Source organism: Brachyhypopomus gauderio, chromosome 3 (assembly GCF_052324685.1).
Source record: "Brachyhypopomus gauderio isolate BG-103 chromosome 3, BGAUD_0.2, whole genome shotgun sequence".
NCBI classification, from domain to species: Eukaryota; Metazoa; Chordata; class Actinopteri; order Gymnotiformes; family Hypopomidae; genus Brachyhypopomus; species Brachyhypopomus gauderio.
Window position 1 is genome coordinate 9490523 of NC_135213.1, and position 22967 is coordinate 9513489.

The following is a 22967-nucleotide window of genomic DNA, read 5'->3' on the forward strand; positions in this document are numbered from 1 at the left end:
TTTATCCTGCCTTTAAAACAACACAAGTGCGTGTCCTCCAACACCTCTCCCTTGTTCCCCTACACCTCCTCTCCCCTGTTCCCCTACACCTCCTCTCCCCCTGTTCCCCTACACCTCCTCTTTGCTCCTGTTTTCCCACCTGCCTGGCCTGCTCTTCACCTGCTCTCTTCGAGATCCGGCTCCGTGCCACTCGGGCTGCGTGACCCAGCACGCCTCTCCCCGTGGCTGTAACGTGAGACACGTCCTACAGGGTCATGTCCCTCCCACTCACCCCCAGGAACAGGAGGATTAATGCCTCTTCCCCTCACAGGAGGGAGGTGCAGCCATCATTCCAGTGACGGACAGTGTTCACTTCCTAGCCAGGCCTGCTTATGAGTGCAAAAACATAAAGAGTTGGATCGCTGCCACTCGAGAGAGAGGTGAACCCTTGACATGAACTTGAATGAACCATGGATGGGGAGTAATTACAGGATCTGGGGGGAGGGAGGCTGAACTCTATGGCTGTTAATAAGATTCCTTAACCCTGGCTCAATCAGGCTTTATCTGGGCTAAACTGTCAGAACCAGGCATGAGGTGCAGTGACTTAGCTCCGCTGATAAGACACCCTGAGCGACCGGCCTGTTTAGATCCCTTGCATTTAACCCTGGATTCACCCCACTTTGGCCTCTGTGTTATAAACAAGCTCAGCAGGAGTGAGATGGAGAGTGAGATGGAGAGTGAGATGGACAGGTATGAGACCACTGATGGCCTGTGTTTCCCAGTTTTAATGGAGAACAGCCTCTGGATGCATTAAGGAACTCAGGAGGGGTCTAAATTATTGATGGTGGTCTCCCATCAGCCTTGTTCCCCTTCATAGTAACACGGATGTTAGGATCTTCTTCCGTTGTTCAGCTGCGAGGAGTTAATCAGATCAAACACAGCAGCCTGGGGCGGGCGGCCTGGCGTGGTCCATGCGGGCGCGACATGTTAAGGGAGGCCAGGTGTCTGCACCCCCCGCACTCACAGACAACAGCTGCCGGTCCTGCAACAGGCCCGGGGAGGCCGTGACGACAGCACAGCGTCAAGCCAGCAATTACCAAATGCCATTCTGCACCCACAGCTTAATTACAGCGGGAGGATGGTGTCCTCTGGAGATGCTCAGTGGCTGTGCCTTCCTGAAGCTCAAGGCAGAGATGCTGTATAACTACAGTCGCCTGCGAGGAGCTTCATGAATAAACAACGTTAACACATGGGGGGGTGTTGGATGGAGGCCAGTCATGTTAAATAGTGAAGGTGCATTTCTGACACTGCTTCCTGCTTGGTGGTGGAGTCTGCCGTGTCTGGCAGTGTTGCTGCTAACAGTGCGAAATTACCCAGCTCCAGATTTGCAGGTGTTGATGGTAATGTTGATGAAAGACGAGTGGTTGTGGTGGATGAAGTGTTCTGGGGAATCTGCGCCATGGCTACCAGCCCTGAGGGGTTTCTGGGAAGGGTACAATAACTGCCTCCAGCATACCGTTTTGGGGAATCATTCCAGGGACCTGCCAGTGATCAAAAAGTGAGAAAAAACGCACTTGCTTAACTGCACGGGTTGTTTTTGTGACCTAAAACTATTCCCATTTGATGAGATGCTTCAGAGAAAGTGAGAGGAAAAAAAGGGTGATTAAAGCAGTCATCTATTAAGGGAAATGAGCATTTGGACTAATGAGCCAGCACAGCACTGAGGACTCTCTGCTCAGCGTCTCCTGCTCCCCAACGCTCTCTTGTTTACAGTAGTCCATATGTTCCCTAGCCTGGCTGAATCCTCCCGGGCGGTATTAACACTCTGCATCCTCCCTCCTGGAGCAGACAGTCACTAGGGCTGAGATCTGCTCAGCCCCTTCACAGCCGAGGAGCTGAAATCAGGTATCACCCCCCCCCCCCCCCCCCCCCAGGCAGCCCTCTGAGCCAAGCATGTTTTCAGCTCATGTCAGCTCCACAGTGTGTTAGCTAGCCCTCAGAGTGGAAAAGAGCTCTCTGCTCCACCACACCAGGCAACAGTTGCCATGGAAATAGGCAAGCCTTTGTTGGTGTTTCACAATATTCTTCTGTCATGAACTCACATTTTCACAATTTGAGTTATGTGAGTAACTGGGTTATGTGAATAACTTGCTGCTTTTGGACAGTGCTGACCTGCTGTGGAAACCTAACACAGTGTTTTGGGCTCTGAGTACACATAAACGTCAACATGGGTCATGGGTATCGGCAGGGCATTCGAAATGTCTCGTCCTGATCAAATAAACTCCTGAATCTGCATATTACAACAGGTTATACAGAGAAGCATGTTACCAGAGCACACAGCAGGCTCTGAGCATTAAACTTTCATGGAGTGTCAAAATTGTTGTGTAAAGTCTAAAAACTGATATACTCACTGGTATGTGCAAAATGTTAATTCCAGTAAGCCATTCTGCATGTGCTCCTATTGCTGTGGGTGAGGGCAGTGACTTTTTCTGAAAGGTTTCTCTGTACCGGGGGAGGGGAACAATATTATAAGGGTTTTTTTTTTGTTTGCTTTGTTTTTTATTATAGCCACAATAGCACATTGTATTATGTTAACATCTTGCATGGTTGGAAAAGACAGACAATGGAATTTCAAATGCAGCATTCATAAAAGAATGCTGAAGCAAATAGCAGGACATACCATCACGCTGTCAGCTCTGTAGTTGATCAGACCGCCAGTCTGGGAACACCATGGAAATTGATGCTTTCAAAAGCAAAAATGTCCTAGTCATAACCTACTTGAAGAGCAGTGGCCATGTTCAGGAGAATCGCACAGGTTATGAACACAGTCAGGCTTTCAGGAGCACAGTCACAGTAAAATGAGCACCTGTATGTTAAATTATATTACGGTGTTACAGTGACCCTCCCACCAATATTGTGTACCTGGTGTAGGAGCTTCAAGGACAGGTATGCACACTGGAGCTGGACTATACGCTACTGCTGCAAATCTGTGGCAGTGCACGGCGTGTTTGCTGGGTGTGTGTGTGCTGGGTATCTCCATTGAGTTTGCTAGCTTCTGCTACAGCAGGCTGGAGGAGCGAGGTGCTAATCAGACATCCTCAGGGAGCAGGCGGTCCAAAAACAGAACAACTCCAGCGGTGTTGGGCTGCAGCACAGAGCGGGCCAGAGCTCAGCACATGGGTGGCGCACACACACACACACACACTTGTACACACGCATACACACTTGCACACACAAACACGCACGCACACAGGCTCCTTTTGAGAGAAGACCGAGCGGGTGGGCCGTAGGAATTCATGCATCCACAGGCTGTCCACTCAAATGTCCATCAGGCTCTCCGCATCGCCATCCAGATCCTGGAGACAGGCAGGGTGGAGGAGATCTCAGCCCCAGCTAAGAGCCAGCCCTGGCACTGAGGCACCACAACGGCTACCTTCAACCCAGGAACAGACCTCCTAACATGAATGACCTGCTCTGCCATGAAGAAAATATCCAGTAACTCTATTTAGCAGAAATGATTAGCTTGGAACAGATTACCATGGAAATACAGCTGACAAGCTCAGTCTAGTCCAGCATCATTAAGTCTTTAGATGTAACTGCCATTTGAGAACAGAGAAAACTCCCTCCCTGGTTTACAGTAAGTGAAAGAATGCAAATATTATGATGAATTAATGACAGGACATGATGTGTTTGTAAAATATATATTTTATTTATTTCTCCATACAAAGAAATATGAATGTTCAGTATTTGTCTAGAAACATCTGTTCCATTTGCTCTTCTGTGGTGTAAAATTATTTTTGATAGATACCACAAAATACTTGATTTACACGTCTTTGTTTGTTGTTTTTACATACAGATTTGCTAGACTATCTATAATGTTATATGTGGGGTAGGACAAACATTACTATCTTAATCTCTCTATAAAGGCTGAATAAAACTCAACCATAAACAGACGCATCGGTGTGGACTGCTTAGCCAAGAGCTAAGCTTGTGAAATTCTCCCCTTCCAACCAGTATGGCCAGTTCTCCAGTACCCAAACGGACAAGCGATCAGCAATTTCAGTTATTATTCAGGAAACATCTGAACAACAGTTTCCTGCTGCAGTTTTTATTGTTGTTGTAGATCAGGGACCTCAGCAACCACAATCTCTGTGCTGCCTTACTGTAAAAGCACAAGTGAACTAACTAACCCCAACTAAACAGTGCTGCAGTCACATTTTCTCATTCCTCTGAAAAAAGACTGGATTTAACACGTTCAAGCTGATATTTAAACACAATATTGAGCGAATAGGAGCCGTTCTTGAAGCAGACGTTCACCTCTGCTTTGATGTGGCTGCCAGACAGCAGTCTCTCCCTCTCACATACCAAGAATTCAAGCAGAAAGACAAACAAAAACCCTAAAAACGGCAACATGGACAAAGACGCTGAGGCATCATGTTGAAAGATGGTAATGTTTGAGATAATTTGGCAACAAGAACAGGACTGGGATCAGTGCGATGAGGAAGGGATGAAGACATGGTGGTGAGAGGGGAATCCACTGTGCTGCGTTCACTCTGGTCCCCACGTTTCTATCCACATGAGCTGACCTCCGAGTGGCAGCTGCTGCTTACAGCTCCATTTGGTTGATCTATCCATCTACCTTTGTCACAAACATGGAGATGTAGCCAAATCACTTCCAAGATAATATCTGCACTTCTGTCTTCTTCTGACAGATAAACCACAACATCTACTCACTGCATTTCACATCTCATTGCACTTAAACGAGAGCGAATTATGTGTCATGGCCCCCCAGACAGCACGGCATCTCTCTCACGAACCTGATCCCTCTCATGGATATTTTATTGAGTCTTTGTATGACCCTTGAACCCTGGGTGTGGGTCAGTAGCCGGGCTGTAACCAGGCTCATTTTTCAAGGAGGCACTGAAGCTGGAGAGAACTAATCGATCTGCTCACGTGCATTACACGATTAGCATAATGTCAACATGCCACTTCCTACTGATCACAAAGCAATCCCTTGACTGATGAAATGGCCGTTCCTTAGTGGCTGCTACAGCACAACGATCGGCAGGACAGCGCGAGCCCGGGTGACACTGCGAGCAGCGATTAAGTCTATTGATCCAAACATTATTGAGTGAAGGGAACATGTGATGAGCCGGACAGCCTGTAAGCTCTGCTAAGTAGGAATCAGACCAGTCTAAGGAGTACAGAGACATGACTCAGTCAGCATTGAGGCAAACCCTTAGAGTGCAAAACGGAGAAAAAAAAACACTTCTTGAGAACTAAAATAAAACAATCTGTTGCTATTGGTCTGTGAAGGCTCTATACCCGTAACACAGTGCTTTTGTGTTTATCCGATCAATTTCAGTCATTGAGTTAACAGTGTTTAGAAGCACCATTTATTCATATGAGCTGATTCTTATATGTGGAAAAGTAACACCAGGAAATCAGAAGTGTGGAATGTTGGGGTTGGGGAAGTAAATGGGGCCCAGATGCTCTGTACAAACATGGTTAGGCAGCTTAGTGAATTAATCGCTTAAAAATTAAAAATAAATTATTATAAAATAGATTTCTGTACATTTTACATATATATAGCAATTATCACATTTTGCCATTAGAAATACAGAAGAAAAAAAATAGTTTTTGTATTCCTATTGTTTTCAATCCCAGCCAAAGTTATGTCCAGTCATCTGGTAGAACTTCATGTTGAAGGGCCTGTAGAAGTCTCGTAGGCGCCGCACCACCTCCGGGTGGATGTTGGGGTGGGTCCTCCCTTTGGTCTTCCCCAGGCAGTGGGGTTTGCTGCTGCCCTCCGCTTTCTTCAGGCAGGGGAAGCCCTTGGTCTGGTTAAAGTAGAAGTGTTTGTCCGTGATGATCCTCTTCAGCCCCAGGAAGTCCTGCACGCGGCCCAGCTCCCCCGCCGGGTCGCTGATCAGCCGCTCGCCGCTCACAAACAGGATCTGGTGCATGGGGAAGAACTGCAGCCAGTTGTCCAGGTGTTTGGCGTAGATGCCGATCTGCACGGCGCTCCACGAGGTGTCGATCAGTCCCGTGGTCCTGTTCTTGAAGGTCAGGCTCTCGAAGGTGGGAATGTCAGGCTTCTTGGACAACGTCTGCGTGTAGTCCGAAATGGCCCGCGTCACGGGGTCCCGCACTACCACGATCAGCTTGGTGGAGCGGGACATGGAGTGGATCCGGGCCGGGGCCTCGCGGGTGACGAAGTAGCTGGGTGTTTTCTCCATGGTGATCTGACCCTCCAGGGTCTTGGGCATCAGCTCTCTGGGGAGGGGACAAGCAAATACGTGTCAGAATGGAAATCAAATAAAACCACAATGCAGCATAATACAATAGTACAGATGGAACATATACTGCTTTCCAATCAAATTCCACCTTCAGGATTTAAAGCAGTTAGAAGCGTTTTCTAAATGACATGTATAGATACACCACAGATGCCCTAAACCAAGCTGATAACATGTTTGTGATCTAACGAGAAACTTAATTGAATACATGAATGGCAACAGCATCTGGCCTTTTTACAACTATGATAGAAACACCACATAAACACAGTTATGCAGGAGGAAATCTGATTATTGTTTTTCAGCTAAATGTTATAATCTTTTGACCAAAAACGAGCATTTAAAGAACTCTACACTCTCAGGTCTGTGAAAGCCTGGAGTGGTCAGTTCAGTCTAAATCTAGTCAGGGCCATTCGGACCATCAAGCAAGTAAGGGCGTGACCTTTCCTGTGCAGTGGTGGGTGTGGCTAACTCAGCCCATCCTTCCATCATAATGTGCGTCACTGGTGATAGCTGATCGGCCGTGTATAAGGAACTCCAGGGTTAATGTGCTCAAGGCAGTGAGTGGATGAAAGGGATATTACACGTGGTCCTGTAATGAAGAGGCTGCTTGAGAAGAACGATTTTCTAAAGAAAAGTGAATGTGAAGTGCCAACCAAGGTCAAGTTTCTGAATCATGCCAAACAGGGAAGACTAGAGACAGGGAAGATTATAGTCTGGATTATAATCTGGATTATAGTGGAGATGATTTGGCAGACAGGCACATGGGGGGACTCTGGAGCTGTGCACCATTTCATCCACTATGGCTCACCTAAAAGTCTGCATGTAGTAGTTCTGTAAAAGACTGTTCTGTTTTTCAACCCAATCCTCAGGACGGACCAGCCAATCCATATTTCTGCTACAACTCAGACCCCAGCAGGCCTGTGTGTGTGTGTGTGTGTGTGTGTGTGAGTGTCTTTAATGGCCTGGTTCAAGCAGTGTTGACTAACATTACTCTATAGCACAGACGATTTGAGGTGTGGTTGCCAAACGAAAGAGAATAACCACAAATAATAAATACAATATGCAATTACAGGATCTGGGGGAGCAACAGCAGGCATGCAACAGACATGTAGTCGTCCAGTCAGTAGTGGTTTATATGTGAAAGATCAGATTTGGCTGAGATTAACTAATCCAGCCATTTGCGAATCCCTTTGAAGGTATTCAAATTAGAGTGCTTTAATGATCAGCTCCACTAAGTTTAGCCTATTTTGAAAATGCAAACACACATAAGAATGATACACACACACACACACACACACACACACACACACACACACACACACACACACACACACACACACACATTGAAGCTTATGGTGAGGCAGTGAGCCAAAAGGTGAAAAAGACAGACTGAAAAGGGTTTTAGGTCCTGATGCTGCATCGTGTCAGCAGTGTATGTGCTGTTAGGATGAAGGTGCCACCCCACTGAGAGGGGAGGGGCTGGCTGTCCCACTCTGTGAGAACCAGCACAACACTCTGTTTCACACACAGAGCACAAGCAGAGAGCTGTTCCTCCACATGGCCAGACCTGCATCACAGCAGTGTCAGCGATGCAAGGCTCTGTGAACTAAAGGCTCGAGATCTCATACAACACAACATGTGTGTCCATCATCTTGGCCTGTAAGCCATGAATCTGAGAGAGGAGGTGACCGCTCTGCTTGGTTCACTTCTTGTTGTTGATGGGGGTTTTTTTTCTCAAGCAGAGACCTGCATTGTGTTTCCCAAGAGTTTCTTCTCAGAAGGACCATTAGAATAAGCTGATTGTCCCCAAGGAACCAGAGGCGAGAAAGAACCACTGTGTTTCAGTGTAAGCCCCAAAGCAGCAGTCCTGCAGTGGAGCACAGCCAAGGACTAGAAGAGCTGATGGTGCGCTGTGTCTTATCTGAGGGAGAATACATGAACGTGCCTTTATTAAAAGTCAGCCACTGATCCGATTATGACAATAGCAGCTTGACTCCTGCTGTCTCTCAGGTTAGCAGGGTGAATGCTCATTAACAGACCGGCAAAATGAAAACAGATTAGCTGAGAGCCATCTTACGCAACACCATATCAGATCATACAGAGTGTGTCGGCGTTGGAGGAAGTGGATTAACACTTTGGATGAGACATTTTATGCAGTGGTTTGTTCCTTAAAGATGACTGCAGGAAATATAAACTTGCTGCTTGACTAGGGTTCTGTTTGTAAGCTTGTGGTTGGAAGGAGACACTCATTAATGAGTAATTATCAGAAGGAAGGAAAACAACTGTGTGTGTGTGTGTGTCTAACAAGATGATACATGTTTGCTGTTTTATTGGTAAATAAGCCCCCACCAATAATCCTGACATTAACACACAAACCCAAAATCTTTTACACACCAAAACAAGATAATGTTAGTTGTGTAGGGGAAAGTACACTAATCAATGCTAAACTTGAATCCCACAGAACCTCTAACTAAATTGAAGTTCTGATTTACCTCTAATGCAGTTATCAAAACCCTCAAATATCAAATACATGTTTTAAGATTATTAAAGTTTTAAAAACAACACAAGTGGTTCAGAATACTGTGGGTACAAATAGACTTCGCTAGAAAGAGCAAATAAAGCCCCAATGATCCACCTTCTCCACCTAAACTCCTCCTTTGAGCAGAAGTAGAAAGAGAGAGAGAGAGAGAGAGAGAGAGAGAGAGAGAGAGGGGAGAGAGGTCAGGGAGAAAAGCAAGCACCAGTGATCATGCTCCCTACAGAACAATACCCATTCTCAGCCATTTTGATTTATGAGGTGGTTCTTTTTAGTCATTCCGTCAGCAAACGGGCAGTTCAGTGACACTGGTGCCCTCTGTCCCCCTCTTCTCTCCTTTCAAGAAGCACATTGTCCTGGAGTGATCTGAGAGAATAGGGTCGTGGTCGTGTGGGGCTAGAGGGGAGGGGGATCACCCGAGATCAGCGCTTCCGGCCCGGGCACGCCTGGGAGCATGAGAGGCTGTGGAGGGCCCTTGAGTTGAGTGTGTTCCTCAAGGGTCTGTGGGGGTGTTCCACCATCCAAACCCCATCCCCAGCCAATGGAGCAGGTTAAGATACTCCAACGATCAATTATTCACCAAGGGATTAGAAAGTGGATAGGTGTGCTTGAACAAGAGTCCCCTGATAAAAGAGGGACACACTTCTCTAATGACAAGGCAAGGTTGGAGAACAGGGCCATCTTATCTACGCTTTCTGGGCCTGCCCAAGGTTTGGTGTTTTTCCCCTTTCTAATTTAAGGGTGGCTAATTCACACTCTATTAGGCTGTTCATTCAGACATGAAGGCAGGCGTGTCTCTTCCACAGCCCGCCAGCACTAAAACCCCAGCGCTTCTACAAGACAACAGCGCAGGACCACCAAGTACCTCAGCACACTCAGAGAACAGCACCAAGTGGTCGTTTGCACCGCATGGACAGACACACACGGCAACGTATGGCTTCAGACGACAGGGCACGCTGAAGCGGAGTCACCGTGGGAGTGTGTTTACGCTCATAAACGCTGAAAGACTTCCCCAACAGCTTCGTCTTCTCAACACTCGCATCTGCCTCTTGTGCCGCCAACAGCTCCAAGTTGAAAGAGATGCCAGTGAGAGAGATAAGACAGAGCAGTCTCCTCTCTTTAGACAACAACTTCAAATAAAGCAATAAAGCACTCCTGATGTGTGCCTTCACAGGCCTTCCTCTGACAGACCGGCAGAGATAACAAACATTCAGACGGGGAGGGCCAAGCAGAGAACGCAAGTCTTGTACTTCTGCTCCTGTTTCCCACATTTGGGGGACATCTGATTGGCTGATAAGAGGCTGGAGTGCTTAAATGAGACAGCACAGGTTCATCCCCCCCCACAACTTCCAGGAGACGAAGGCTGAGATATCTCCCTCTTTCATGTCCAATGTTATGACTTCTTTCAGCACATACAAACAGAAGAACCAGAACCACTGCGGTGTGCTAAACTTTGGTCTTCAATGTAGACAAAGCAGTCTTCAGCAACCTCCTTTCACAAAGTCTCGCTGTTGTGGTTAAAGTCAGTCAAGCCGGCAGGATCCAAGAGCATGGATATAATTATGGCATGTATCCAGTGCCTGGCGGGCCAAAAAGACGAAGTCTAAAACCAGAGAGTGCTTAGTCATGGTAAAGCTACATGTACCCTGTCAGGCCATGGCATGCACGCTGGTGTGTGTGTGTGTGTGTGTGTGTGTGTGTGTGTGTGTGTGACATGAACTCTCACAGCCAGACAGAGGTTCCCACACACTGGCCTCTCTCCAATAATCAGGCTATTGATTACAGTGTCTTAACCCCAGGCTGGCGAGGAGACTGAGATCTGAGCGCTTGATTGACACATCACCCGGCCAAGGAGGGCAAACTCCCTCCTTCAGGCCTCTGTTTCCCACTGCGTTACTCACTAACAGCGAGATGAATGGACCGAGGGACCTACAAGGGGGACAAAAATGATAGAAATGTCATTCATTCCTCTGCTGGTGGAAGAAACACATCACTTGTTTGGTAAGATGGGAAAGCAGTCTAAAGATCTCATTAGAGGAGGAGGAGAAGGAGGAGGAGTTCCTCTCGGAGTGAGCTGACAAGCAATCCTCTCGCTAAAGCGTCAAACCCCTGCAGTACAGCTTCATTTTCTGATTGTGTCTTTGTGGGACGCACCCTCTCTGAGGTTCTAGGCCTGGCCCTTTCTGTTAACGATGGCTCAGAGCCAATACTCTCTCCTCAACTTCCACAACCAGCATGCAGGTTTGGCAGCATCGCCCGGGGGCAATGACTGCATTGGCTGGAATCTCTCCACAAGGGCATGTTGGGAAGGGAAGGAGGTGGGCATCAGCTTTCGGAAAGCATGTATGCGGATTACTGCTGCTGTGTCTCCATGTATCTCCTGCCCTACAGTGTAGAGCAGGGTGACCTCACTCAGCAGAGCGAACCCACCAATCAGACAAGTGGAGCCAGGCATGCTGGGAGAAACGCCAACCACTCCAACCCTTGGTGAAGAAGGCAGTACAGGCCTGGTGTACACACAACCACACACTCCTGGTGTACACACAACCACACACTCCTGGTGTAAAACACAACCACACACTCCTGGTGTAAAACACAACCACACACTCCTGGTGTAAAACACAACCACACACTCCTGGTGTAAAACACAACCACACACTCCTGGTGTACACACAACCACACACTCCTGGTGTAAAACACCTGGACAAGTCCGGAGCCATGAACCATGATTTAAAGAATTAAACATTAAACTTAACATCTGGACAGATTTATAGCTGATCAGCGTAGGAACCTGTAGTAGGATTGATGGAGAATGTAGTTCTGTATAGGGTTCTGTATGTTGGTGTGAGTGTGAATATAAAGGGTGTATTATGTGTGGGGGAGGGGCGGGTGATGGGAAGTTAACACTTTCTTGGTGAGCAGAGAGAATACCAGCATGCAGTCATTATGAGACTCCTTACACTTAACTGTAGTGATAATCTAGAGTGTTGTTACCATGACTTTCCATTACACCTCCTCTCCCTGTGTTCCTGTCTCCCTCTCTGCATGTCACGCTGACCCTGACATACATTATCAAACGTACCACGTGTCCTCCCCTGGACGAGTCTCAGGTGTGTGTCTGATCTCTGTCCATCTGCCGGCCGTAGGTGTGAGCGGGCCCCAGCAGAGCCATCGTGCTCTGACGGGTTCACCCCTCGAGCGTGTCACCTTATCAGTGTGTCTGAGACGTGCTCGGTGAAGGACTCTGTCTAAGGAATAAATAATGGACACGTGGGCTAGATCCCAGACTCAGACCTGTCACTGTCTCTCACTCAAAGACCTGTCTGTGCATTAAGCCACAACGTGAGGAAAATTGTCCACCTTGAGCAGCAGTCAGAGCTAATGCAAACCCCAGCGTGACACCTGTCTGTCCACTGAAAAGCAGCCTTGCTACACAACACCAGCATGAAGGGTGCGTGCGGACAAATTGCAGAAAAAGCCCCTCCCTTTCACAGCGGGGGATGGAGGCATTATTTAAGTCCTTTTTTGTCTAATCGTGGTGGGCTCCAGTAGACCGACTTCAGTCAGCATGCAGCAAGATAAAAAAAAGACACAGGATTTACTAGAACACGACTTATCACAGAAGGAAAGACCCTACAAACTGTGGGTATCATAACAGATGATGAAGAGGACTTCCGGTCTGTTGGTGTGGTGGTGCACTCAAGACACTTTCTCTCATGCATGCTTGCTCCACCTGCTCCACCTCTCTGCGGCTGAAGCCTTCACCACCCGCCAGGAACACCGGTGCTTTGGTGTCCGAGCATCACATCGAGTTTCAGCCCCTCACAGACAGTGGTGTGGAATTACTGCACGGCCAGGGCGACAGAGTCTGGCATGTGCTCTAAATAAAACATGTGGCACTGTGGTGCGGAGGACAGGCCTTTTCTTCTGCTCTTTCATGCATGAAGTTCACACATGTAACTTTCACACTAATGTTCACGCTCATGTGTAACCTGCAAAATAGGTGCAAATACTGGGCTGGACCAATCGCAGCCCCTCGTGATTGACCAGGAAAAATGATGTAGAGCAAAACGTGTACCCACCGCAGGATTGAAGGCTTTAATACTGAGAAGCACGATGTGTGTGTGTGTGTGTGTGTGTTCATTGAAGTCAGTTTTCTCTTTAGTGCAATACATCAGGCCTTAGGTTGTCTGAGTAATCTGTGGTGATAAGCCTGTTTGCTCCGAGTGTTTGTGGAGGGTGTTAACAGACTTCATTCACATTCCTGCAGAATGTGGAGTGTGCCAGGTCCAGCAAAGTTCTGCAGCAGGAGTTCCTACCAGGGGTTCCACCGCACCACCCAACGCAGGACATGAACACTCACACACAAGCCTCAAAGTCCTGTTCTGAAAGACAGGACACACATCCCCTGCTCCTGTAACACTCACATACACACTCCCCAGCTGAAGTGTATTTGAAGGCAGGTGTGTCGGAAGCACGAGGGTTTCCTGTGCCAGTCTACAGCTCAGCTCCACACACACACACACACACACACACACACACACACAGCTCAGGCATTCTCTACTAGTTTCCTTACCAGATCAAAGATCTCCTCACACCTCAACTATTCTGGTGTTTTTCATTTTTTTTTTCCATTTTATTTTGTGGGGGGGGGGGGGGGAGGGGGAATGATGGCCTCAATATTGTTACAGTTCTGCCCCTTTCCAGGTTCAATTATTTCTGATATTTAACCGTTAACCATTTCTGCTTGGAACATCTGTACCCAAGGCTCATATATGACAGCCAGTTCAGTTTCAAGCCTGTGTTATTGCAGAAGAAGGATATCAGAAATATTGAAGGTTCAATGACAAATGTTTTCTGCTTCTCGCACGGTCTCACTCCACTACTCTCTGTCTGCCTGTCCAGGGTCCAGGAGGCCTTACAGTTCCACAAGAAACAAGATCTGTGTTGTCTGAGCCTGGAAGACAAGCTGTTCAGAAACCGCAGTGTGGATGTGAGTAGACGTCTGAGAAATGAGCCGTCACGGAGAACAGAAGAACAAAAACCACTGCAGGGATCATTCTACTGTGTTTTCATATGACGTTAAAGCAACATATAGACAATAATTCTCAAACTGGTTTTAGTGTCTATAATTGGACTTCTTGATGTTCACTTGCAAATCCAAATCACTAAATGGCTGATGGAAACAAAGTTATATAGCAATAACTCATAAAAAGAAATCACTTACTTTAAAAACAAAGAAGAGTTTTCATCCAGTGATGAACACTACTCACAATCTTCAAACCTACAACTACACTACCAAGTGTTTACAGTTTCAACTTTATCAAGGAAAATCTGACAAGGATGAAGGACTTTTTTTTCTCTCAAAAGACTGTTTAAAAAAAGGACAAAAAGATCTCAGTATTTATAGACTCTGATAACAGAGAAAGAGAAAAGATGAATGCTCATGAAAAGGGAAGGAAGATAGAGGAAGGACACAAAGGGGAGAGAGAGAGTGTGTGGGCTACACACACACACACACACAGGCTCTGTTGCCTTGGAACATCATTCACACTGTGCTCCTGCAAGCACATCAGCGTGTGTGTGTGTGTGTGTGTGTGTGTGTGTGTGTGTGTGTGTGTGTTCCCTTAATTGTCTGCTCTTTTCTTGCAGGGGTTAATGGAAACATCGGGGGGTCTCCCCTTCTCCCCGATCCTCTACCTTTCACTCTTCTCTTGCTTTCTCTAGTCACCTCACACAAATGTGAGTGCACACACACACACACACACACACACACACACACACACACACACACTCACCTCTACATCACCACTGTTGCTCTGGGGGTAGCCAGTCAGATTTAAACTTTCTGCTCATCCCGTCCTCTACACTAGATTCATTCTCATCAATCTCCCTCCATCTTGCTGTGACCACTGGACCTTCCAGAAATTAGCTGACTCAGAAGAGAGCCAGGCCACAGCAAAAGCCACACTGAACAGTAATGCCCTCTATGCCAGTGGGCCCCGCCCTACACACCAGCAGGCCCCGCCTTCTTCACCAGCAAGCACCACTCCCACACCAGCGGAACCCCTCTCCTCTGAATTTCCTTGCGCAGACATTCAGCTCCATTCAAAGAGCCACTAGCCGAGGGAGACGACCGAGTCCAACTCTCACACACGCCATCCAAACCAGCAGCTCTAAAAGAGCCTGATTCAGGATGGCTGGTGTGCCACGGGCTGCTCACCACAGGCGTCTGGACCAGTGTGCTGGAGGGGCCTGTTATCTAGTCAGCACTTCTCACCAGGACTCAATGGATTATATACATGTATATACATTTTCTGAAGCTAGTGAAAGTCACAAATAAACACACAAGGAACACTGGTTCTTCTGCGGATGGTAGGGACTACTACCACATCCCTAAATAACGCCTCTTACCTTCTACATGTGTGTCTGTGCTGTATAGGATTGGTGTGTTAGAAAAGCATTTCTCAGCAGGCATGGGAGAAATACAAGCAGCTGACACACAGTTGCCTTTTGTCTCTTGCTTCAGTGAAGGGCGAAGACCCTCCCACCCCAGAAGGGCGAAGACCCTCCCACCCCAGAAGGGCGAAGACCCTCCCACCCCAGAAGGGCGAAGACCCTCCCACCCCAGAAGGGCGAAGACCCTCCCACCCCAGAAGGGCGAAGACACTCCCACCCCAGTAGCTCTCTACTGCTCCCCTCTCCACAGGTTGCCCCGTTTCACAATTAGCCAGTGGTAATTTGACGGACAGAAGCCTCCTTCTCCAAACTTAGCCCCCCCCAGCTCCTCCCACCCCAGGGGTGCAACCATGCCAGCTTGGGCAGGAGAAATGGCGGGCTGATCGAAACAGCAGTCAGCCAATAGGAGGGAGGCTTCCATCAAGAGAACGCCGAGACCCTACACCAAGGATGTGATGGAGGAAGCAGAAGCTGAAGGAGACTGAATGTTTGCATGGTATGTTTCCATGTGTAGATGTGTGTGTGTGTGTGTGTGTGTGTGTGGAATAGAAGGGAACACAGAGAGAGAGAGAGAGAGAGAGAGAGAGAGAGAGAGAGAGAGAGAGAGAGAGAGAGAGAGAGAGAGAGATGGAGCAAAGGAGAGACATGCTTTATAAAAGAGGTGGTGTTGGGGATGGCCTGTCTGGGGGAGGGGCATGAGACCCAGCACAAAAGGCCATCCGCCATTGGTCCAGAGGACGCAGAGCAGTTTAGCCAACCTAAAGGCCAGGTTGGGGGTGGGGGCACTCTCAATGTGCCCAGTTAGCCTTTCAACAGAGGATTTCAACCTGCTGCCTGCTGGACTGCGGTTAGCATCAGCTGACACAGGAAGTCTAGCTCAACCCAGTACTGAGCATCTTTACCAGGAAGTGCAAGTTAACACTGATCTGAGGTCAGCTTTACAGTTATTGTTTCAAGAAAGATAAATGTATTGCATCGAAAAACTGCCTGAAATCCCCTTTAAATTAGTTGGGATGTTGTATTAAATCTGCTTGCAATGCACTGTAATTATTATTCTAATTATTATTCTAAAAGTAGTGTTACTAACAATGTGTGCGTGTGTGTATGTGTGTGTGCGCACATTTGATGAGTTTCTGACAAGCCTCACCTGCTGAGCAGATGGTGTGTGCTGGGCAACACTGCTCAACGGATGGTGCGCTGACCCTGGGTCCAAGATCCTTTGACCAACCAATGCACACCACCAACTGCAGCCCAAACTAATCAATAAATCTTACTCCCAGTGGATCCACCAAAGCTTGGCTCATTACAGCATGTGCATGTGTGTGTGTGTGCATGTAGTTCTAATCTTCCACAGTCGTCTGGATGTAGAGTAATGAGTATGGGTGTGGAGCCCTGTCTCCTCTGGGCCCTCTAGCCCATGACACACGTCCCGTCACGACCCGTCCTGCTCACTCTTCAGCTAGCGTGACGTAGCCCGGTCCTGCTCCACCCCTGGGTAAAAGCACAGGCCCTTGTCCAGAACGGGCTGTTCCACGCACGGGGACCCACGTTTGGAGGGAACGGAGATGGTGCAGGTGGACTCTTCCTCAGTCAGAGAGTGGAAGAGGGTTTTTTGTGGGGTGCCCCCCAAACGAAGCTCCACTTGTGCCTTTGCTGGGCGGCACACAGAGGGGACCAAACGGCACACGGGGATCAAACGCTGGGACCCTGTTACCTTTCCCTTCATCACAGCATGGAGCTGCAGAGAGCATAACCCAGAGTGTACACCCCCACAGCACACTCCCCCACAACGCACACGTGTGCAACATCTCTCTCTCTTTAATCGGTTTTGCAAAACCTGACCTTTGAGCACATGCTGGAAGTTGGATCAACGTATGCAGGATCGACGTGACCAGGAGTCAGCCAACGTGAGGAGAAGCTGGCCAACCTGAACAAGAATCATCCAACGTGAGGAGAAGCTGGCCAACATGAGGAAAAGTCTGAGGCTTCAAGAAACCAGCGCACTCTCCCCCCAATCCACAGCACTTGAGCTGAGCAAACATCTCTGGACATTACAGCAAATGAATGACAGAGCTAACAAACATCACTTCCAAAAATACAGTGTTTCCCAATGTCAGCCCCTCCCCCCAGTAATTCAAGAGACAATCCAGCATTGCTGAAGCGCAGACAGGGGTGTTTGACTCCTGGAAGGGTCCAAGCAGTCTGCAGCATTCCTTAACTCTTTGTCATGAAGTTCACCCAGCCTTCCAGAGCATACAGCACTCCTGTTCAGAGCCCTGGCCTTGCCAGAGACTCAGAAACTCAACCACTTATTAAATCATTAGTGCTCACAAAAACTGAAAACACACCCTCAAACACAAACATACATACACACACAGACACACTAAAGAGGCTTCAACAGACCAGGTGAAACCAGACACCACCATAGCACCACTGCTGAAACAATTACTCAACACTATTCTTCACCCACACTCACCTTCATCAAAACATTGAGAAGATCAAATACACAGTTGTTAAAACTTTTCAAGATTAATCATGGGTTATGTGCCAATGCAACTAACTGAATCAGTTCAGATGACTTTTTGATGCTGTTTATAGTATGCTGTTGTGAAGGGAATTTTTGGCAAAGGAAAATATGAAAGGAACCGTTCTGACCGGGCATCATGAACAGTTGACATCTACGTAGAAACCTATTCAGTTTGTTGTCTTGTATGTAATGAGAATCCTTCCCATCTAACCCTAAAACAAATCCTAAACTTAACCTTGACATATTTCACTACTGAAATATAAAATCATACAAAATAGGTTTTGAAGATGACACACAAGATCGACTTTCCTACATAGTCAAGAAATTTGTCCTGAATATACACTTGCATACAAACATGTACACACACACACACACACACACGAGGAGACTAAACCTGTGATTGTTCTGAAACATCTGTTTTCTACACAGATAAAAGCACATAGTAACCTCTCTGCAGAGCTGCTCTCTCTTACACACACACACACACACACACACACACACAGTGGTCCAACTCGGCAGAACAAATCCCATTCATCTACTGACATGGCAAAGCAGCCAAAACCATCCAAAAAGTTTTCCGATGTTAGCGAGGACTGAACCCCTCACACAAACTCACTATCTCCTTTTTTTGAGAACAGAACTGCCTTAAAAAGAAGAAAAGCGAATCTTCTCGCGACAGCCGACGCCGTCCACAGTAAATTCCCTCCGCGCATAAAGTCCATATTACCGTCCGCTTTATAAACATGCTCCACGGCAGACCCAACACTTCATTAGGGACGTGTGTACTTTCCCCTCACTGGACTCTCGTACGCAATCAATGTGGCGACACGTCGGTAACCTCAGAGGCGCTTCGGCTCCTACTTACCGAGTCAGTTTATCTGGCCGTGCGCGAAACAGCTATGATCAGAATCAGGAGTTTGGGCCCGGACAGCGAGCAGCTGCGTTTGACCAACACTCAAACAGCGCGAGCCCTCGTCCGCTCCGCGCGCGCCGCCAACACCACACGGGTCTCGTGAAGCCAACAGTGCATGGACGTAATTTTGATTTCAAAAGTGGGGGGGACATGGATTCGTCGCTATTTAAATATTTGGTTTTAACCGTAAAAACTGGGGGGGACCAAAGCCGGCTTTTGAAAAAGTGGGGGGGGGGGACATGTCCCCCCCGTCCCCCCCCCCCCCCCCCCCCCCAAAATTACGTCCGCGCAACAGTGTGTGAGAGGACGAGCAGGACACGTGGGGAGATCCTACACGGGGACGTCAACGTTGCTTGTGTGGCACGTACTGGAGCCCAAAAACCGGGATACAAAAGTTCAACATAGTATCTCGTGTCCCACTCATCCACCAGTGTTCCGTCTTTTCGTTTTGGTCTCCAATCCGTAACAAACCAGAGGGTTCAAATGGGTTGTGTATTGCCACGTCCTATCTTGAACTAGATACCTTAACTCTCCCTCCTTCCGTCCCAGGAATACACGTCTCACTAACCTTTGAATTTGACTTTTAAAATGTTTCGTACAAGTTCACAACTTTGGTGTCCAAGCTGTGGCCATGCGGAGAGACGTCTGATCTTACATCTGCAAACCATCCTTTATAAAGCCCATTAATAATTGACAATGTCAAGAAAGGGAGAAAACAAATCCTAGAGGAGATAAAAACTGTAAATTGAAACGCACACGTATTTAACATCCAAAGCTTTCATAGGACCTCAAAAGCGTGTTTATCTGGTAAAGCCGCACTTTTATGCTATTAGCATTGTTCCGATAAAGAAAAGCTGGAGGTGTTTTAAACCGGATTTGGTGGATCAGCTGTGGCCTCCGCACACGAACTGAAGCTCTACACTCCGATACGGTCTTCGGCGTCCCAAGACGGCAGAACCGGTACGTACGTGTTTGTTTTAGCCCGTTTCCCTTTAACCATGAGGTTCGTGGGCCGGCTGCCTCCACCTCAGTGTTTTCTTTATAAATAAAGGATTAAAAAGGAACCACGACGTTAACTCTGGTTATAAGAATATACGCAGTGCATAATAACGGATAATAATGGATATAGTAGCCTTGAGGACAGCACGAAACAGATTAATAGGTATTGCCCTGCAAAAAAAATAACATTAGGAGTGAATTTTCATTCCATTTCGGTTATTGTTGGACCCCCGGACAGGCTACCGCACGGTGGAGCACGCAGGCCTGGGCTACCCAAAACCTCAAACGGGATAAATGAACCGTCTCTGGAACTGGGACCATAATATTCATGAACACGGTTCTCTTTTCATCTAACCTAGATCTATGGCATATTACCTCTTTTGGCAGTTCCTCCACTCGGCCCCGCGCCTGTTTAGGGGCCCCCAAAGATACGCGTATTTACCGCGCTGCATTTTCTCAACAAACTTTAGTAAATCCGTTTATTGTGACAGGCGTGTAGTTCAGAAATGTTTTATCAACTTGTCACGGCGACATTCGTTCTGCTGCAGCCCGGGGTGAAGAGGGAGGGAACGGACCGATGATCAGGAGTTGCTCTGTTCCCCAAAGCTGCCCTGTTCTACGCCTTTCCCACGCATTAAATGAATTTGTCATTTCTTTAAGTAGTTTAATTAGAAATGAAACATTCTATGGTAAATAATTTGAGATGTTTGCAAAGATAAATAGAATCAACTTAGTCAAAACTATTTTTCTTTGTGGATTACAGGACTATTCCAATATAAATTATTTAAATCTACAATATGAAGTCCAACTTTTGAAGTGTAAACTTGACCCAGATATATCCACGATCCTACAGCCGCACAGTGTACAAAATTTAGCTTTAGCTTTAGTTTTTTAAAGAGGTGTTAGAAGAGTTATTTGTGGCTGTTTTTAAAACGCTATTTAAGGCTATTGTGGTGTAAATCACTGTGTACACTGTTCTTTTTTGTGAAGGACAGAGGTTTTCAGCGTTTAGAATTTGAGAGTACCGTACTTTAGTAAGAATGGAGTGGCATTGTAGTTTTAAGACTGCTCAATCAATACCTGCTTAATGAACAAAACATCAAATAAATATTAATTATTTAATAACGAATTTAATACTAGCCATGTGTTCATGTGAACCGCCCCCTCCCCCCAAAACACATTTAAATGTTTTAAAGTTTCACCAATTCTCAAAGCAGTTCATTAAACTGATTTATGGGAAACTCACAGATCGGTCAAATGTTTAAATCCGAATAACAGCCGAATACGACAAATAGCCCGAATGATGGGCTGAATTATTCAACAGTTCTCACTTGAGAGGTGAAAAATTGATTTTGCACTTCTTTATTTTACAATCCGAAGTTGAGGAAAACAGCTTCAAATGGCCAGTTAGTTTAAAGAATTGACTTCTGGAAATGGACAAGTAAGGAATGAACGTTTAAAAATGTGATGTTTAGGTTTAAGGTCGAGCTCAACCTGAACTGGTGCCGCGTGTCCATCAGACGCCACTGCGCATCCTCGCACCGCCACACCGGACAATACTATTTCAGATATCATACTGCTCTCGCACCTTATACATTTCATCTCATCAGTCTAAAATAACGTGTCATTTAAGTTATATATTTAACATTTTGGAAATTCACTCTCTTGAGTCTCTTGAAATTTGTCATCTTGAAATGAAGTTAAAATAATCTTGTTCATCGAAACGTTAAGGCTTTTCATAATTAAATAAAGTTTAGGGGGCGAGTTATGTGCACGGTTTTTACAACTACGTTAACAGAATGGAGGTATAGAGATATAGCCTATACTAAATATGTAGTTATTATAATTATTATATTACTCTGGCACATCGAAACATGTTTATTGGGCGACTAATGATTTCCTTGTGACAGTCTGTTTACTTAACAAATAACGTTAAACGTAAATTAAGTTAGAATATCATATACCGTTTTTAAGAGTTAGGAAGCGCACTGTCCTGAATAAAACCGAACTCCCCCACACTCACCTGTACCAGTCCAGTCCGTTCTCATAGTTTCGGTCAAAGAAGTGCGGTTCGGCTCCCACGGCCCTGATGTCGGGGTGCACGCGGAGGAACTCCAGCAGCGCGCGCGTCCCGCCTTTCTTCACGCCGATGATGATGGCCTGAGGTAGCCGCTTGCTGCCCGAGCCGTTGGAGAAACTTGACAGCGTGTTCTGCTCCGGAGACCTCTGCGCGTCGTCCCAGTCGTCGGCTCTTTCCGTCTCCGACTCGTTGTTGGAGGAGTCTCTAGCAGCCGTCCCGTCAACCGGTTCATCGTAATCGGATTCCAGGTCTACCCAGCTCTGCGCTCTGGGAAGCAGCCGGGACATTAGGTCCGCTCGACTACTTTCTGTCCTTTTACTGGGGAGGTCCGTCTCCTTCGCCCGGTAATTGTCCACGAGTAAACTTGGCATCGTAGCACAGTAGCCAACGCAGGAGTAGATCATGTACACCCACAGCACGAGCATGATGCCAAAGAGCGCGAGCTTCTTCCTCACAGGACTGACGGAGAGAGCGGAGAGATGGTGGCACACCAGGCTATATTCCATAAGCCCTGCGGACGCACACCATATTCCAACTGGACATAATGACATGCAAGAAAAAAACTCTCCTCACGCCTCAGGAATTCCCGCAGGATACACAAGCCATCGGTCCTTCAGAAAATAAACAGCATATAAAAACATAAAATAAAAAAGAAACTACTCTAAAGTGGGGGAAAAAACTGGGGATTGCAAATTCAGCTCCAAATGAAACGACGGCTTACCATAATTGCCAAATATATGGGGAAAGACTAGGGTAATATGGGATGCGTGCGAGCGCTGCTCCGAATTCCAGCCTGCACTCTCCCCGGCTGCGCTCCCGTCTCCCACCGCACGAGCTACTGCGTCCTCGACACGCTGCGTGTGCGAACTAGACCTTATAGAGCGGCGGAGACGTGGAGATGCGTGTGACTGACAGCGACTGCGTCCTATCGTAGCGCAGAGGCGCAGCAACTGCTGATTTGTTGACAGAAGCCTGCCTATCAGAGGACGTCGGGGGAAGGCTTACAGGGAAGATGCTAGCAGCGCGAATACGATTAAACGCTCTTATTGGATAGGGGAGCGTTCGAGCGGAATCCTTTTATCCCAATGATTTGAAGAGTAACAAATGTGTAACACAGATCTTTTTTGGACATTAATAAAACAACAATAAAGGCCACAGAAAATGTAATTCTGTGGCAA

General features: G+C 47.1%; 1 protein-coding gene across 1 annotated transcript; it reads right to left on the reverse strand.

The window, feature by feature from the left end:
- Window positions 1-3677: 3677 nt before the first annotated feature.
- hs3st3b1b (heparan sulfate (glucosamine) 3-O-sulfotransferase 3B1b) lies at window positions 3678-22634 on the reverse strand. The gene is made up of 2 exons (XM_076999359.1): window positions 21733-22634; window positions 3678-6255 (listed from the first exon to the last, which is right to left on the reverse strand). The coding sequence occupies exons 1-2, from the start codon at window positions 22338-22340 to the stop codon at window positions 5637-5639; spliced, it is 1227 nt and encodes a 408-aa protein (XP_076855474.1). The 5' UTR covers window positions 22341-22634; the 3' UTR covers window positions 3678-5636.
- Window positions 22635-22967: the final 333 nt, after the last annotated feature.

Excerpts from the sequence above, each read along its gene's own strand:
- hs3st3b1b (XM_076999359.1), bottom strand. The coding sequence starts at position 22,340 with ATGTCATTATGTCCAGTTGGAATATGGTGTGCGTCCGCAGGGCTTATG. Across the intron at positions 6,256-21,732 it reads AACGGACTGGACTGGTACAG|AGAGCTGATGCCCAAGACCC; the intron begins GTGAGTGTGGGG and ends TCCCCTCCCCAG.